Genomic DNA, 19,372 nt, shown 5'->3' on the forward strand with positions numbered 1-19,372 from the left:
CAATATTTAAACTACTTAATCAGTTAATGAAGGTAATAGTTTCCTCATGAATGCTGACTTAATTTAGAAATCTGTGAACTTATAACTACAAGCAGCATTAGGAAATTGGTAAATACAGATACATCTTTAAAAGCTGTAGAGTAATCGTGATGATGGCGTGTCTGTTTCACGTTCCTCAGCAATAATGGAACTTGTTCGTAGAAAGAATTGACTCAGGAGTTAACAGTGAGTACCATTAGTGCCACAGCAATGCCAGTTATCCCTCAAATATTGGGTACATTTCTGTGTGAACTTCTTTAAAAAAAAAAAAAAAAAAAAAAGACTATATTGGCTGTCTAGTTTGTTTATATTCCCTATACTGATGGTAGTAGACATACAAGATTCCCTCTTTATAAATGATGTGTGCTCAGTTCCACATGTTGCTTTATTTCCTGCAGCATCTGGAGGTTATGACTGTCAACTGCAAGGTCCACTGTTGATCAGAGAAACAAATGAAATTGAAAGCAATAGCAGGGAAATAACTAGTGTAATACAATTCCTGTCAACTGCCTTAGCTGTCTAATGTATGCTCAATTCGGAATCTTGTACAGCAAGGAACATACATATTAAGGTCCCAAGAGTCAGTTTACAAACACGAAAGCATCTAGATTTATTCCACTTGAGCAGCATGACACTGGCTTAGTTGCATCATTTCCTCAGCACTCCTAAGTATTACTTGGGTATACATCAAACTGGTAATACATCTTCATAACTTATTGCAGGTGGTGCTATATACTGTGCTCTCTTTTTGTCCAAAGATTGAATCTTTGGACATGCTTAATTATATTTAATTTCAAAGCTCTTTCTTCTCCCGTTGCTTCATTAAGTTATGGAATATCACATGACTTTTCATTGTTATAGTTCGCATTTCACATCATAAATCACACAATGCTATCATTAGCATCTTCAGCCTTATTGAAAAAGAGCAGGAAATGCTGCTCTGCTAGCAATTGTTAAATGTTACGGGTCAGGGATGCTGACTAGGCTCTTACGGTTACAATCCAGGTCCATAGAAACCAAGGCTAGATGGCAGTGAGGAATAAATTACCTGATGGAATTCTATCCACTTATTTTCAATTATAAAATGAATTGCTTAGCCAATCAGCTTCCAAGAAGAGCATCATTATCCTCTAAACAGCTACAGACTCAAGAATTGTGAAACTCGAACATAAATTTCAAGCAGCGGGCTGAACTAAATATAGCTTAAAAATTAATTTTAACTGACATTCGTTAAGTGCAGGCACTGCTCTGTCAGACATTCATATTTAATCAATAGTCTTGAATATTTAACCCTTTCTTGGCTGCACTGGAAGGGCTAACATAATATAGTTGGGGATGAAAACAGAAACTAAGGCCCCCCCATGGACTGTCATGCGTCACTGATTTATGGGAAGACATTTGACTTGAGCATCACTGTGTCGACAAAAGGATATTGTGGACAAAATGACGCTTGAGACAAACGGCACAAGTCTATTTTTTTAAATTGTTCAAAGGGGGATACATGATAATTCTTCAATGACTGTCACCGCAAATTCTTTTAGACACTTTAGAGATAATGTGCAGAAAAGTCTGTTCTCCAGAATGGCATTGCCTTTGAGACAGTTTCTCATGAAAATACAATAATTGCTGTGGTCTCCAATACAGAGGGACCTGCCACATTAATTCCCATTCCTCATATGAAATGGTGACACGAAAGGTCCATGTGTAATCAAACCACTCTAAGTGAAGCAATAAGTCAAGCAGACAGCAAATAAAAACCTATCTATGAAAACCTACTGTAGGGATCAACAAAGGGTAAACAAAGAACACTGGAGCCCAGCTGCAATGTGGGAATATGTTTATCTGCTCAATCATACTGGATGACGCAGCAACAAGGAATTAATACACTGGGGTACATCTTGACCTTGCATATGTTCTGCGTCTGGAACAACATTACAACACACAGCAAGAATTTAATAGTTTTTAGATATTGTTAGGTAAACATGGAAGCAGAGCTCACAAAGTTCCGCTTCACACAAGTACGCAGGTACAAGATATAAGACAGGCACTCATTAGTGTGACCGAGACCAGCTTAACTGAAACATCTCCTGACGACAGACCATCTCCATACCTGAGCTATCTCACTGAGAATTAGGTAAATGATCATTATCTGATTTCTGTTTAAAACTGTTAACGCTATAGGTGTGTACCTTTTGGAATATTGAAATCAACACATGGAAACTTACTAGCATAGGCATTGCTATTGTGTGTGCTCGTTTGCAGACAACTAATTCAATTTGTTTTCTTACCCTACCATACTCCTTTTCAGACCTGAGATACAGCCCATTGTTACAAAATGGGTGCTACTGTACATATCAAATAGTTTTTTTTTTTTTTTTTTTTTTTTTTTTTTTTTAAACAAAACAATACATTATATGAAAATTGTATTTAAATGACAACACAGTTGCATTAGCTGCAACTTTTGTATTGACCACAAGGGACTTAAATGTAAATGTAATTTAAATATATAGGCAACCTCCATTACTGTTACCAAATTTTGTATTTAACTGTCTTATTAGAATGGATTGATTTTTAACTTTGTGTTAAAGCGCCTTGCTATATAAATGTGAATGAATAAATAAATTACTACGTTGCTACTGTCGGGTGCCAGACCCTCAGTGGTCATTAAAGCGTGATATGATCACATACCCAAGGCAACTTTCCTCCCTGACCCCACAGGTATATGGAACGATCCCTGTTGGTCCCCAGCGAATGGGCCATTTTTTTTTTTTTTTTTTTAAGTGTGTCAAATTATTTTACCCCCGATTTTCTCCCAAATTTGGAATGTCCAATCCTTTTTTCTCCTCACTGTCAGCTCAGGAGATCCGAAGTTTCAGCGACGTCCTCTGATCGAAAACCAAGCAAGCTTACTTTTTTTAACCCAGGAACTCGAGAGTGGATGTCAGCGAGCTACCAGCCCTGCAGGTGTCCGCTTTGAGTTCACTGGGCACCTGTTCAGTAGGGTTCGCTGTCGCACGATGCAGAGAAACAGTCCCTTCCGGTTTTGCCTCCCTAACCCACGGAAGCACCAGACCCAATGTGACGCTCCCTTCTGAATCCCCAGCAAAGACCAGTGACTCTGCACAGCAAGGACACGAACCTGCGCTGTATGACTCACCCTGCACATCATGCCGCGGCACTTTTACTACGTGAGCAACTCGGGGACCTCCGGATATGCATTTCTGAACATAGCAAACATGAATTTTCATTTAAAAAATACAACACGCAAACAATTAAACTGGACACACCCATTAATTAACCTGTCAGCTGCTTCTCCTTATTACAGTCATCCTTTGCATCCAATGAGATGCTTTCACTTAGAAGACAGGAGGGGATAATGATCAAGCAAAGGAAACAACCACCAAGGGCATTTGTAGGGCGTTGTTGATTTTTACCTCCAGGAGCTGTCTTGACAGTTACAGTGAAAACCTCTTAATGTGATCAGGTTTGTACACCTTTGTATTGATCACACAAAGTGCTTGATTCATTCATCAAAGCAGTAGGTTTTGTTTTGGTTGAACAGCAAATGGAATGTAATTTATAATTACAATATGAGTAATTCAATGAGCATTCTATTAGGCAGTTTCCTCTGTACCAAAATTGCTTCCAAATATAATTAATGTATTTCAATTGAATTTACCTTAAGTCAAGTCTAATAAGAATCCAACCAAAATGAGTATCTGGTGAATGACGACCACCTTTGTTATTTGTAATGTATAACATTTTGTAAGGTTAGATTACACACGCACACGTTAATGACGTTGAACTAAGCTTTTACTCAGTGTGGTACACTCCCTGATAAACTCAGGTGTTCTCATTGTAGCCTTTAACTTATTCACCACACTGTCTGTGGCAAGCCGAATTATAATTTAGAGATATCTCAAATTATATTTTAAGATATCTTGACATATTTAGAGATAACTGTAAATTATTTGCAGATATGTTTAAATGAATTCGAGATGTCTAGAACAGAAATATTGGTAATATATATATTATATATTATATTATATATTATATATTACTATATATATATATATATATACAGTTATATATTGAATTGGTGGTTGGTGTCTGGTGTCGGTACAGTCAGATGTGACATATAGTGGTGTTCCACAGTGAACGAAGAGTGAGTGGTAGCAATATAGCCATCACCTAAACACCTACTTTCAAATAAAAGCAAATGTCGTTTGCGTTTTTACAACGTAATAAATTACCTTTTTATATTTATTTTTATTTTGATTTTTGTTACTCCCAGACTGTCTTTTTGACGATACCTGAAAATTGTGCCCCCATCCAACCTTTTCCTTAATAGTAACTGAAACTTCCTGCAGTTGCTAGTGGTGACAAGAACGTGTGGGTAGTTGGAAAACGCTCGTCTTTGTTTATTTTATTGAACTGGGTGATGGATTTTTTTTTTTTTTTAACACAACAACTCGTTAACCAGCCTTATGTCACTTGAACCCGTACGAGCAGTAGAAATGCTAGTTACTTTTCATGTTTTCACCAGAACAAGAACATGCTAAAAGTTAGAATTTATATATATATATATATACACACACACACACACACAATGTAATTGGATTATAAATCTGGAAGGTCGAGGTCAGAAAATCAATGTGGACTAACATTTGAACTCAATAATAAGGCATAATCGAGAATAAATAGGTAATTCACAAATACTACCAGACATAACAACTCCAAAGCACGTCCAGCAAACAGCCTCCGGGGGTTTAGTTTTCGATTGGCTTCTCAGTCTACGGGTTACGACATGAACGTGCTGACGTGTTGCTACTGCATTAAGAACGTCTTTAGCGTGTGCTGTCTAGGTGTTTCAGGATGCGGTAAAAGATGAGAAAGAGCCAAATAAGTTCCACGTAAAAACTGTGAGATGTTCCAGTGAAAGGGAAAGAGCAAAATAGAAAATAAAGAACATTATAGCCGTGAGTATGAAACAGTGTTGTCACTGTATGGTGCACATGAGGGTTTTCAAGCAGGATTAAATAAAGCACATGATCTTGTTTATGTAGTGTGGAACAGGAAGCAAACAACATGCTCGAGTTGTTTTGAAATTAGTTAACTTGGTTTTGTGAAATAAGTTCTGACAATATTTAGCGGGCGTAATGTAAGTTCTGTCTAAAACAAAATATAAAACACTTCAGGAAGTACAGACTGGTGTACGACATCATTATATACTGTACTATAGTAATACAGTGTGTGTGTTAGTGTTAAACATAATTCTACTGTAATCGCCACAAAAGAAGACATGTTGTGTTTGATTTTCAACAACAGAAACATGTGTACCCCTTGACAAATGTATTGATTGTAAAATATACATCTGTTCACGTGAAAAAGAAAAAGAAAGAAAAATGAACTTGATATCTGTTTTCATCATAATGTATCTGTGCCTCATTATATTATTATAGATACTCCGATCAAGGTCATATCTGTATTCTTTAACAGAACCTAATTTATTTGTACGGCACGTTTTATTGTCAGCACTGGCATGTAATTGAATCAAACTAATACATTTTTTGAAGTTGTGTTAGACATGTTGGCGACTTTTATTTAGTACATTACATTAAAAAATATATATATAATGTGTGTGTGTGTGTGGATGTAGGTAGATAAATAGATAGATATATAGACACATATACAGTCTATGCAACCAGGTTTGAAACTTTTATAATATATGGTTCTTGACATTTTTAATCCATATTTCTTTCTTCCTTTTAGCATTCTCAGACTCATATGGAACAAGTCTCCGCTGCTAGCTACTTTGCATTATTTCTTCCCTTTATGACTGGTTCAGAAGTACTGTACATGCAAAGTGTTTTCTCAAGGAGATGGCTACCCCATTTGTCCCTGTTCCAGTTCCCATGGATAGTGCCTCACCAGGTATAGCAAGAAGCAGAAGCCAAAGAAGTTCCTCATTTGGTAGCATATCCACCAGTTCCAGTTCATCCAAGGGCCAGGCCGAAGACTGCATTACAGGCAGCAATAAAAAGAGTAGCATTTCTGACCGGCCTAGTTCTACTCCACCACAATGTAAAAGTCCAGTCATCAGGACTAAACTTAATGGCGCAGACTCTTCAATTGAATACTCAAACTCTCCCATTGGACAAACCTCAGAATCAACCGGCTGGGAGGATAGACCCTCTACGCCAACTGTGCTGGGCTATGAGGTGATGGAGGAAAGAGCCAAGTTCACAGTAAGTGCCCTCCCCCTCCTACACACTTTCAGATTGTAAGAGAGGCAAGCTGGTTTATACAGCTGTTGGTTAAGTCTGATTTAAATGACAATTGCCAGAACAGCAAATCAACATCACCGGGTTGATGTGGATAATTTGTGAAATGTGTTCAGTGTCATTCACTGTCTAATTTTTTATTCTAGGATGTGTGAATAAAAACAATTATGTTGAAAAATATATCACAGGATGCAGCAAACATAATAAGCCTGTTGCAAGCAGCTACAATGAGCAGTTTGATAATACTGACTTAAGCTCAGAGTTACAGGGAACAGGTGTGAGAGTAATTGGAAAACACTTGGGTGGATACAGTAAGTTGAAAAAAACATTGCAAGTCTGGTTCATATAGCATCAATCACCACCTGTGTCAACTTTAGAAAGATAACCATTCCATTAAACCAGTGATTCAATTGGCTTCAAAAAGATCTGAAGTGCAATGGCATTGAAATGAAAAAAAAAAAAACATTTGAATGCTGGTCAAAAGGGCAAGTAGTTACTGGTATCATTTTTTTTCCCTTTCTTTTTTCTGAAGTTTGCAATCAATCTAAGTGGTTGTAGTTTCTGTTGCTCCAATATTTATCTTTTCTAAATCCCCTTTTACCTGGATTGGGGTTTGATGTGAGTTCCATGACTGAACAGCTTTCATTTTAGGAGATAACCAATAAGCAGTAACCAAGGAAGTAAAGATCACACATCTGTGGAAAAAACACTGACTATTTTCATACTATTTTACCAGCACACACGCAGATCACGATGGAATCTATTGCTCTTTTTATTTGCCAATTAAAGCTCTTTTTGTTGTTATCATTATCACTTCCTTTGCTGTAAAAATCTCTCCAAGAATGTAACATGTTTTTCCCCCATTACTGATTAGTCCAAATATTGCAAATAAAAACATCTGTTTTAGCAATTGCTACTGCATACAGTATTGTCACTGTAATGACTGCAGCATGGTCAAGCGCTAGAGTTATAAACCAGAGAGTAGCTAATCTATGCTAGAAAATTCATAAACCTGTAATGTCTCCCAGTATACTGTGTATTAGTTAAAACATGCATCATAGTAAGATATGGTTTATGACTGTGCTATTTTAATTTCTAAAGCAGATTTGAAATCCATTCTTCAGGAGTGTCATCTTACCCATTCATAAGCCGCTAAAGTACCTTTGAGGAATGTGCTGTGTGATTTAAAACGATTGTAAGAAGCTTTAATATAGTTGTCTAATGTGCTCAATAAACTGCTCGTAGACAAATCTAATTGCAATAGATCATTTTTTGTTGTTGCTACAGTATCAGACTTCTCAGTTGCAGACTTATCTTGCATTTGAAGTTGGTGGATAAGAAATCCATTGGTTATTTATGTGCATAGTAGGAAAATCTGTGAGTGTTTATACTCAGCATTTAATTAAATGATGTATTCTAACGTCACTGCATTGACTGACAGACATTCTAAATACAATGACACTGAAGTTGTGTGACAATTCAGTGTTACTGTCCATGTGCTGTCAGAAAATATTTTTAGGCAACAGAGGAATTGAATATTTGTAGAGAGTTTTGATCTGATGTTGTATCAGTAAGGAGTTGCCCTCTAGAAAAATCCCCTTATCTTGCCCTGTGGCAACAAGCATACATTTCCATGGGTGCATTCTCCACTATATAAACTTCATGACACATTTAACACAGCAGATACAATAAACAAACTAAACATTTCTAAATCATCCAAAAAAAGGCAATTATCTTGACTATCATATACGTACATATTGTAAAATAGAAAACAATTCCAGTACAAAACACTCAATTCCATTTGCTATGTCAAGGTCAAAGCACAAAACGCCCACGGTACATCTAAGGTTTGTATCAGAAAACATTTATAACCCTATTTTAAAGTACTATCTGTGAGTGTTAATTTAAACTCTTGTAGAAAGTACTGTAAATGAGGACAGTGCAATTCAAGATCAGAGTGCAAATGAAAAGCCATATCACCTAGTCTTGTGTGATATGAAAAGCTAAGCAAGGCTGGACCTGGTTAATGCTTGGCTAGGTTATCTCCAAGGAAAACCAAGTCCTAGTGAAAGTGCACTGGCATTTAGTCTTTTGGATAAGATCTTAAAAGCTACATGGATGAATTGTAAAACATGTATTTTTCTTATATTTCGTTAGGTTTACAAGGTCCTGGTAAGGAAAAGTCCAGAGGAGAGTTGGGTGGTCTTTCGAAGATACACAGATTTCTCACGTCTGAATGATAAGGTTTGTATTTGAGACCTCTTGCTGTATAAGCAGTCTTGGGCTCTCTCCGTGCAGCTGTTACATTACACGGCAACACATATATGAAGAATTGCACTCTAAATAATTAAGCTACAGTACTTGTGGTGGACTTTATGTTAGATAGGGTTTGTTTTATTAGATTAAATATATACACCCACCCTTCGTTATATCAGCCCTCACTATACTGCGGATTCAGATATATCGCGGTACTGGTGTTGGCTCCCCATTTTTACAGTCTAACTGTGCATGACTTAGCTACAATATCTGTAGGCAGTTTCACTTAGAATTGTTGTTTGTTTTATTTCGTACTGCACATCACAAACAAAAATATACAAAACAATTAAAAACAAAGTATTAATGTCATACTGTTATATACACACTCATTGCACAGCAACACAAAGCAAATTAAATGTCTTCTTGCTGAAGCGTTTGTTATTTTAGCCAATGAGGTGTTCACGTGTGGCTGCAATGCACTAGCAAAGGTCACAGGGCAGTGACGTCCGCTTCCTAGCAAGAAGCATCCTATGTTGGGAATGGGTTTTTTCAGTGCGGCGCTTTTTGCATTTGAGAAAGGAGAGGAAGATTTGTGAAGTTAATTGGAGACTTAAGTTGATGAGAAGCAATTACCCTCTGCAGTACGAATTAAAACAATGTGCTGCTTTGTATATGAAAATGAGAAAAAGCGGGTTGCGTAGAGGATTTATATTGGACCCTGTCGCCCCTGATAAAACAAAGAAGTGGTTGTACAGTATTTGTTATTAGCCTGTTTGTTTTTCTATGGGTCTCTTGCTATATCGCTGCCCTCGCTATATAGTGGATTTATATTGGACCCCGACACCCACGATATATTGAGTGGGGGGTGTATTTTATCCCAAATGTTGTGATGCTCATTTAATTTTAGAACCATACTTACTGCAAAGCAAGCACTGTTGAATTTAAGGGTTGAGTGCAACTTTAAATATGGTTTTAGATGTTATTCATTTTCCTTTGATATCCAAAAGATAATGAATAACATCTGCTACTTAAACTTATCAGCAGAACAGGGTTCTGAATAAATTGTGAGTCAATTCATTGAGTTTGTCTTTGCTTCAGTAATGACGTTAAGCAGAATAAACTGTTCTTTGTTTTGCACAGTTCCTTCCAGTCTACCTAACAAGATGTGATGTATCTGAAGATAGTAATTATGCAGATTAAATATTCACTAGAATTGCAAATGAGCTGGCAATATTCCAATAAGTCTTGTAAAACTGTATTTGTTAAACTTTATTATGTATTGACACAAACTTCCACTGTGCTGTCTTTCCCATGGGAAAGGGTATCGTTCCATTGACATTTGTTTTATTTATTTATTTTTTTAATGTAATTTATTTTATTCATTAAGGCTACCCACTGTGGTTTTACCATGTTTCACAATCATATTATTGAAAGGAGCTGTGTGCTTTATTTATGTGACCCAAGCTGGCAATTAATTTGTGTAACAAAGCAGAAATGTACATGTTTGATTACAGAATGAGTCCTTCATGCATAATAATTGAAAGACACGCCTAAATCTTAATAGGAGATAGGTATTGTTCAGCAGTCTTAACATACAAATCTAAAATACCCAAATGCAATTAGTCATTTAAGTTGAAACCTACATAAACATTCATACCTCCTGCTGTAATGCTCCTATTAAAGTACATAGAGCCATCAAAATAATTCAAGTAAATCTTAAATATGTACTGGCATCACTTTGTAGGTCTCACATTTACTACTGTAAAAGCTACCCATGATATGATAAATGTGTTTGGTTTTTAGTGCTATTTTTTTTTTTTTTTTTTTTTTTTTTTTTTTAGTAATAATCAACAAAATGTACTGTTAAATAATTCCAACTTGTTAACTATTTAATGATCTTTAGCCAGCTTTCCTTTGCTTCAGTTTAGCTTCAACTTATCTTTGTTTAGTTTAGTTTGTTTTTTCTGGAGCATAAACAAATGTAGAATATTTAGGTTGCTATTTGATGTGTTATTTTATTATGTTGTGTTGTGTACTGCGCAGCTAATGTGACCCTCTAGCTTTAATTAGAAGAGCAACGATACGCTGTGCTCGCTGCTCGTGTTTTCAGATGATCTTCAGTTCGGGTTAAGTGACTGTACTGCATCACGATGGGGGTCACTCTCAACTCCACCCCGAGCATGAAAAGATTTTGGGGGGTCTAAAAATTAATTAATCCCAACCCAATGGGGTCCACCCAACCTAGATGGCGGTGTATTTCGGGTTAGGTTCCTAACATATACACCACTTTGAATCAAAAACAAATAATGTAAGAGCAGTCTTTGAAGATATCTTAATTGTTAGTTAATACAATCTTAAAGATAAAGCATAACCATAGTGAGGTTAAACAAGACAGGTATTAATTGATGATTTACTGGGCCCTTAATCATTGTTTTTCAGTTGAAGGAGATGTTTCCAGGTTTCCGTCTCGCTCTTCCTCCAAAGCGCTGGTTCAAGGACAATTACAACTCTGACTTCCTGGAAGACAGACAACTGGGACTGCAGGCATTCCTACAGAATCTGGTAGCTCACAAAGACATTGCTAACTGGTACGTAATCTAACAGAAATAGAGCAAGCATACAGGGCCAAATTTATCAAAGCCTTTCCACAAAACACCAAAAAGAAATTCTGCAAGCAACTTTTAAACTTGCATATGGTATGTGTGGTCATTTTGGTAATGTGTTCTATTTTTTTTTTTTTTTTTTTTTTATCTTACAAAAAATGCTGCAAATTACATTTTGGTATGCAGACCTTTATAAATCTGTCGGTGTGTCAAAGCTTTAAACACAGACTGAAGGGAAGATTAATTGAAAAAAAAACTGTTGGTTAATATAGTAATGGAGCTCTTTGAATAGGTAACTTTAGCAACTTCAAAACCAGGAAATCAAACTAGGCAACCTACAACAATAGTTTGAGAATTCCAACGACTCTGCAGTTTACTTTTCATTCAGGTATTTATTTATTGTATTTTTTGGGGGTTTGACTAGAGCTTGGGCCTATCTTTTTAATTGTCTTGCCACTACGTATGGCCTGTGGTCAGCTTATGTGACTGACACATTTCTTCCATTTCCTCTGTGGTTAGTATCATTAACAGCTCTGCTTATGAGTAATCTTGATTTATTTATCACGAAACAGGTGGCAGTGACATACCAAAGATATGTTGAGGAAAAAGTTACAGTATATAATGAGTGTCTGCATATGGTTTGCTAAGCATAAATATATACTTGGACAGGGGGTAATCTCAACTTGATAATCTTCAATAACAAACCAGAAGTTGCAGGGAGCAATTTCTGTTTCATTTACTGAACGCCTAAACTTCATGATTAAACATGTTTAAACTTTAACATGTTGGGAGTGTTTGTAACCAATCAGAAAACTGTCATGAGAAGCCCTTCGTCACTTTTCCTAAATTACTTTAACATGTATTTGCACAGCTTTTAATTGTGTATGGAAAACCTGTGAAATATCTGATATGATTTAAGGATGCACCCACTGATTTTTTTTTTTTTCTTTTTGGGCCATTTCCGATTATCGATATTCCTTATCAATAATTGGATACCGATTCTGATACCATTTTAAAAAAATTCTTCTGTTTTTTTAAATGTTTTACTTCTGCCGGTACCTGACACAAAGATTCAAGAATGCAGATGATGATGAGCTCTATGAAATATATTGAAAAGTCACAAGCATGCAAACAGTGGTTAATCATGAACATAGAACAAATGTCCATATAGCGTTAACATTAGAAGAACATTGATTTTAATATTAAATTACAGAATACAAATTCCAAATCTTAAACCTAATAGGGAAACAATCTGTATTGGTTTTCAATCAATCCTATATTTTATGATAAGTCTACAACTCATCCTTTACAGGTTCTGTCACTAAAAGGCACTTTATTTGTTTATTTATTTATATTTCAGCCTCCATGTGCGTGAGTTTTTGTGCCTAGATGACCCCCCGGGTCCATTTGATAGCTTGGAAGAGAGTCGGGTAAGTCCAAACCAGTTTTGTTGTATGGCAATCACAAAAAGTTTATAAACACAATATATTTAGTGGTCAAAATATTATATATTATTTTATATATATATATTATACTATATATAATATATCTAATATTCCAAAAACGGCGAACAAATCAGAATGTAGACACATTGATTTCTGTTGATAAGCAGTTAGCAACTTACTCAGTTTTCTTGCCCCAGTTTTTCTACAGTCCTTTATACATTTAACATAATACCTTGACTAAAAATTAAATTGTTGCACCGTCCATGTGTAAATTGGTATATATTTTGCATGTCAAAAATAAGCGTAAGAGGAAGGAAGCTGCTATCTTGATACTAAAGCATATCTACTGCAATCTTGAATAGCACTAATCTTTTTAATTAATTGGGAATTATCATGGCAATAATAATAATAAAAATTTATAATGACAGCTGAATTCTTGCTTGTTTGGTGATCAAGAGGTACTACTGAAAAAAATGATAATGGTATCCAATAGGAAGAAACAAAATGATGAATGGGTTACATATGACAACAGAACTAAATCATATATTGTAAATAAATATTACTCTCTGTACAAGACATGATTTGTTCACCAAAGATCATATTCAGCCATGCGTTATATTTAAAAAGGCATATTTTAATCTCACCATTTCAGGTGTAAGCTTGTTCCTCTTCTAATATCCTGCTTTACAGAAACTTGTCTGAAAATAGGAACTTGCCTTGATTCGTTTCAGTTTAAAGGTTACTGGTGCAAAATTGTGTAGTGATTTTGTGACAGACTTCTGTGTCTTTATCAGGGGGTTTTGTGTTAATTAGGTAGACTTGTACAGTTCTTTCAATGAAAAAGATCTGGAAAGGTGGCAGTATATTTAGGAGTTGACTAACTTATCTTTTTGTTTTTAAGGCTTTCTGTGAAACTCTTGAAGAAACCAACTACAGACTGCAAAAAGAGCTAAATGAAAAGCAGAGAGAAATAGAACATTTGAAGACAAAAATGAAAGAAAAACAACAACGTATAGATTTTTTGGAAAAGGGGATCAAGTAAATTCAATTTACATTTTCATTTTTTTTATTTCACTGGGGTAGTAAGACTCATTGTAAAGTGGCATCAGCTACCGGAAAAATCGTTGTATAGGTCGCACTGGTGTAAAAGTCACGCCCTCTTTTTGAGACTTCAATTTTAGGAAAACTTTTTTGTGTATAAAATACTTTTTTTACAATTTTTTTTTTTCCCCTACATGCTGAACACCGATAAATAAAGAAAGATACACCGGTTTAGTTTAGAAATAACCCTTGTTTGCAACATTTTATTCCATAAATAATGTTTTGTTTTTAGTCAAAATTTCTAATATTTAAAAAGTAGTAATTAACGGAGCATAAAATCAAGTTATACATCCCACATCACATCTGTATTAACCTATTTTATTTTAGCTTATCAAGTACCAAAACAAGTTCAAGAATATATACCATACTTGGACAATAGTTCCAGTTGCATTGGCTTTTACAAATTCATTGTATTAATTCAAATTTAAAAGAAAAGTATTAAACATTGCTGCTTGGATCAATAAACAAAGCTAAAAAACAATAAACTAAACAGGGCAACATCTAACCAGTAAACAAAACATTTTAGTGTTGTATACAGTGCAGTACAATTTAATTAAATTTCCAGCTGTACAAATACATTCAATTTATTTGTTAATCAGAGCCAGAACCATATGCGTACTTTACAAGTGTACCACTGTGTTGCAGTGACATGTAGAACAAGTTACAGTATGTATTATAGTCATTCAGAGTACTCCATTCAAACAAAATGTTTTCTACATCTGTGCAATTTCAAACCTGTTGAGTAGCATTTTCGTGTTTTGTCTGATTGTACTGCTTTATCCAGTCTCTGTCACCTGCATTGGTCTACAGATGCAGTTACAATGAATGGAAGATAAGTTTACTCTGCTTCCTAACGAGTAGCTGTGTGCTACTGTTCCCAGGGGCGAGTTCAGTCTGAATGTTGACATATCAGTGGCTCGGGAAGGTGGGAATAAGGACATTCAGAGAGACTGCCAGCTATTGTGTCAACAGTGAAGCAGTATAGCTGTGAAGTTTTCATATTCCAAAGATTGATAACTTTAACCACTTTTTTGTTTCTCCACGTACGCATGCGTCCGGGTCGAGAGGATGTCAGTCAAGAGTCTGAAAGCTTGCGTTTTATATTTAGAATGACTAAGAGAATTGAGAGTAACAAATTCAAATTTTTAATTAGAACTGGTTTTATGTTTCTACCTAGCAACATGACCTGAATGCTGAAGATCCGGAAAAAATAAGTTGGGTTGTTGACTGTTAAGTTTGTGTGAGCCATAACCGTGGCTGTAGTAATCCCGCTGTGGCTCTGGTACAGTAGTTTAATATTACACACGCAGGTGCATACATCACACTGGTGTATTAGTCACAACCCTCTTTTAAGGGCCCCGCAAAAATGCCTAGAAAATCGACTTTTTTACAGTATATTCCATATGAACAGTGTGAATCCCTGAGACATCGCACTTGCAGTATTTTTTTATAAGTGTAATGAAAATGGATATACTACTGCAGTCTTAATAAACTGGTAGCAGTTAATTGCACTTTTTTGGAAATTATTTTTCTATAAAAATAAAAAATGTGCACCATTAGATACCAAGATGACTTCTTTATAGAAGTCCTCTTATTTGAGTCTGTACAAAAGCACATGGCTGAATCAGTTTGTTCTCGTGTTATGGAAGAACAATGCAGATATCAGAAGATCTAATCTATTATGTAAGATAATAATGACACTCCCATCTGATAATGCTCACCTATCTCATCAGATAAGATTCTAATTTTGAACGTCTCTGATCTTAATACAGAAGCTTGTGTTTATTATTATTATTATTATTATTATTGTTATTATTATTATTATTATTATTCTGTTATATAGTATAACCAACCTGTGGCATGATCCATGGTTTTGTAGGGATGTTTCATTTAGCCAAGAAAACAGCTGCAGACCATTGGAGCAGGGAAGTGAGTGCAGTGGCGAAGTGGAGTCCTCTGCAGTGGAAGCAGACCAAGAAATGGGAGTGGAAAATAGGTAATGTCACATATTCATAAAGGCAGTCAACTTTGTCACTTGCAGTACCATGCCTTGCTGGGATATACCAAAACTAGATTTTATTAGTGTTTCACATCACTGAGAAATCACCCTGCATTTCATAAACTACTGCATAACCCCTAAAACAGGTGGATTCCCAGTGCTGTAAAATTATGAAATAAAGAAATGAAAAGATTGATCTGAAGTCATAATTTCTAGACCTGCAGAACAGATGATGATCTTTTGTCTTAGAATGGGTTGTTCATTTTTAAATAATCTTAATTGTGAATTTAATTTTTTTTTTTAAAATGCAGAGCTGATAATGTTCAGTCGCATGAGTTAAGGTGTTTTTTTCTTCTACTTTTTTTTTTCTGCTTTTATGATCAGCCTGTTTTGTAATAGTTGTTTACAGCAATGCTACACATGAGGTCGGATGTTCCTTTCAGCTCTTTAGCAGTGCTACAGATCAGTGTGTTTGTGTTTAAAATTCTTATTTTATTTCCAGTCCTGGAATACATGCAGCCTGCTGGTGTGGACCTGCATCAGGAAACTCTCCTCCTGTGATTGAAGTTGCTCAAGCTGCAGAACCTTTTGAAGAACATTGATTAGGTTTTTCTAAAGCTGCGTTTTGAATATTTAGTTTTTACTTACAGTGCTGCTCAAGACTTATTGCCAGATTATGCAGAAAAAAATTGTCAGCAAACAAGTTCACTAAGTTTACTGATTTGATTACCAAAGCCAACAAAGGTAAACAAGTGTGTGTGTACCTCTATTATTGGGCTAAATAACCAGTTTACTGTGGCAGCCTCAGTACTAAAAATCTATAAAATATGTTGTATTGCATTGATTTTGTGCAGCTTTTGGTGTACATACCTGTGTAACATTTGTAATGTATATTGCCATAGGTGTTCACTATTTTCAGACAGAAGCTCTTTGTCATTGTTTTATTCTTTTGGACCTGGTGTACTGATGGTCTGATCTGTCAGTTACTCACTGTCCTGCAGCTGCACGTCTTGCACTATGCAATCAATCACCGTTTTGTTTTAACCTCAAAATTAACCTGGGGAGAATAGGCATGACTATTCTTCCGGATCACATAGATTTAAACAAATACTTGTGCTACATTCAGGGCTCTAAGTTTGTTGTCATTTGAAAAGTGATAATGTGCAAATAGGCATGGGAAATAGGCATAGGCATTTTTACATTGCCATGGATATTTATTATGATCATAGCTATTCATAGATTACATTTATTAATAAAAGATTCTGAATGTTTTATATATATCACCATATATCACCATATAGGGTGATCTTATTCTCTGAGTGAAATAGAAATCTAAACCTAAAGATTATTAATGGTATGATTCCATACATAGGATTGTAAAAATGCACGTCCTGCAGGATATATATATTTATATATATATATATATATATATAATATTGTATATATATATATATATATATATATATATATATATATATATATATATATATATGTATGTGTGTGTGTGTGTGTATATATATATGTATATTGGAGTGTATTACCCAATATTGTGTTTCATCAGTCTACATATTTTTTAAATGATATGTATATAGTGAACAATCCACTTTAAAAAAAACACAGCTTTTGATTATTTCTCAATTTCACTGTCTTTGTTTAGGTGAACACTTTTGTTAGTATGCAGGTTACAGCTCTGGGAAGAATACTACTGTTATTTCAGTAAAAGCCATATTCAGAGTGACAGCGTAAAACCTGGCCAAACTCACAAGTACAGAGGAATGCTTGTTTTAGTACAATGCTAGATTATCTAACAACTTAAAAAAAATGCTGCTTTGTTTTTAAGGGGGGTGGGGGGGGGGTACTCAAAGGCTTATGGGGTTGCATGGTGTACTTTATATATACATTAAAGGAATCCTTTGTGTTAAGTTTCTTGACCAAGCTGTTTTTTTTTTTCCTTTGAAAAGTAACTTTGTGCCTTTTATGTGTCTCATTGTTTCATGCACAATCAGTTTGCCAGCTCAGCTTATACCTTATTCTTCACACTTTTAATATGTAAATGCTACAAGTGCTTTGCTTTCTTTTACTATGGAATAAAAATGTGTGTCTTAATTCTGCTACTACTTTTATTAGTTGCTACTATGACATGTATTCATTTTTTATTAGTAAGTTACTCATGCTGGTGTGTACAGTGGAATTCCTTGGCATTTGATAGTATAGGAAATGATCTTAAGAGATGTTTTATGCTTTGTCTTTATTCTTCCTCTGGAAGAAAGATTTATTGTCAAGTGGTGGCCCAGAGATAACTGACGATTATTTCCTAAAGGCAGATCTGTATCCCAAAGAAGTCTGCATTGTGCCTTTGGTAAAATGAGAAATATTCCTTATGTAAAATATTTTTATCTTTTATTCTGATCTGAGTTGTTGATCTGCAAATTTGTTTTGTTTTGCATGATGGAGTATTTGGGTGATTACTTCCCAGATATTTGTATAGCATTGATATACTGGCTATATATAGTATCAATGTAATTGTATCAATGTGCTTAAAATTGTTTATTTTGCGTAAATTCATTTTTAATAAATTACATGATTATGCAGTTGTAGTCTCTTATTGTGCCCCACATTACTGATTTTGGGTAAGCAAGGCACAGCCTCTCCCATTTTATTGACAGGACAGGAACTTGATTTATAGATAGGGCTTCTGGTTTGTTTTTTCCCCACTGACTTTTCTACTCTCCTTTTAAAAATTAAATTACCTGTTAAGCCTTTCGTGAATCTCAGTCGCAGCTAGAGCTGGGACAAATATCTGAATATTTGAAGGAATATTTTTTGATATGTATTTGGATAGATGTTGTAAAATAAAGGCACACACAAAGGGGCCACACACCCCCTGCCCCTGCTGCAATGCTGTCTCTGCCTGCATTCTGAGCAATATAATGGCTTTTATTAGTTTTTGAAAACAAATGGATATTTAAACTGAGCGGTCACAACTGAGAAATGTGTTAATAGTAAAATGTATATAATTTAACGAAATGGGCTTTGAAATCTTAAGTCTTACTTTTTAATTTCTAAGGAGAAGCAACTCCTCTTTATTAATGTAAATACAATCACAGAACTATTATAATATAGTATGTCCAGCATAAAATACTTTGTCATTATAGCTTTAATAAAAATTAGATGCTTATTAACATGTTCAGATCTCGTTTGTACGTTCTGCTTGTAAATCAGAAATGTAAGCTTGGACATTTTAAAGGCCAATTAAGTCATTTAAATCAATTTTACTATTAACAAGTTTCTCAATTGTGGTTGAGATACACAAATGGCTAACAGGTGTCAACTGGATTCTTAAAGGAGAGTAGAAAAGTAAAGGTAAAACCAGATGCCTTATTTATAGAGCATCAGTGAAAGGTGGGTCTTTAAATAGCAATTCTAATCTAAGGTCAACATTGAAGACCCTACTTCTTTTTTGGTAAAATGATCATTTCAAATAGTTATAATTTAATATCAAATAGTTGCACAAGACTAGTGAGCAATGTTTGAAATAATTTAGCATTGTTTCTTATATCATTAATGCTGACTAATTGCAGTATATAATGAAGTCTTACACCATTACATTTTTTACAATCTGTATAATTTCACTTATCTGGTTTT

At 35.0% G+C, this 19,372-nt stretch overlaps 1 protein-coding gene across 1 annotated transcript; it reads left to right on the top strand.

Annotated features, from left to right (window-relative positions):
* The first annotated feature begins 4,870 nt into the window (after window positions 1–4,870).
* LOC121312713 (sorting nexin-16-like) lies at window positions 4,871–17,111 on the top strand. The gene is made up of 8 exons (XM_041244414.1): window positions 4,871–5,018; window positions 5,812–6,287; window positions 8,481–8,567; window positions 11,019–11,167; window positions 12,543–12,612; window positions 13,529–13,665; window positions 15,608–15,724; window positions 16,230–17,111. The coding sequence occupies exons 2-8, from the start codon at window positions 5,922–5,924 to the stop codon at window positions 16,327–16,329; spliced, it is 1,026 nt and encodes a 341-aa protein (XP_041100348.1). The 5' UTR covers window positions 4,871–5,018; window positions 5,812–5,921; the 3' UTR covers window positions 16,330–17,111.
* The last annotated feature ends 2,261 nt before the right edge of the window (window positions 17,112–19,372 follow it).

This window comes from Polyodon spathula, chromosome 3 (assembly GCF_017654505.1).
Source record: "Polyodon spathula isolate WHYD16114869_AA chromosome 3, ASM1765450v1, whole genome shotgun sequence".
NCBI classification, from domain to species: domain Eukaryota; kingdom Metazoa; phylum Chordata; class Actinopteri; order Acipenseriformes; family Polyodontidae; genus Polyodon; species Polyodon spathula.

Bases quoted from the DNA above. Each gene is read 5' to 3' on its own strand.
- LOC121312713 (XM_041244414.1), top strand. From the start codon at position 5,922: ATGGCTACCCCATTTGTCCCTGTTCCAGTTCCCATGGATAGTGCCTCA. The intron at 11,168-12,542 runs GTACGTAATCTA...TTTATATTTCAG, and splicing joins CACAAAGACATTGCTAACTG to CCTCCATGTGCGTGAGTTTT. The intron at 12,613-13,528 runs GTAAGTCCAAAC...TTTGTTTTTAAG, and splicing joins ATAGCTTGGAAGAGAGTCGG to GCTTTCTGTGAAACTCTTGA.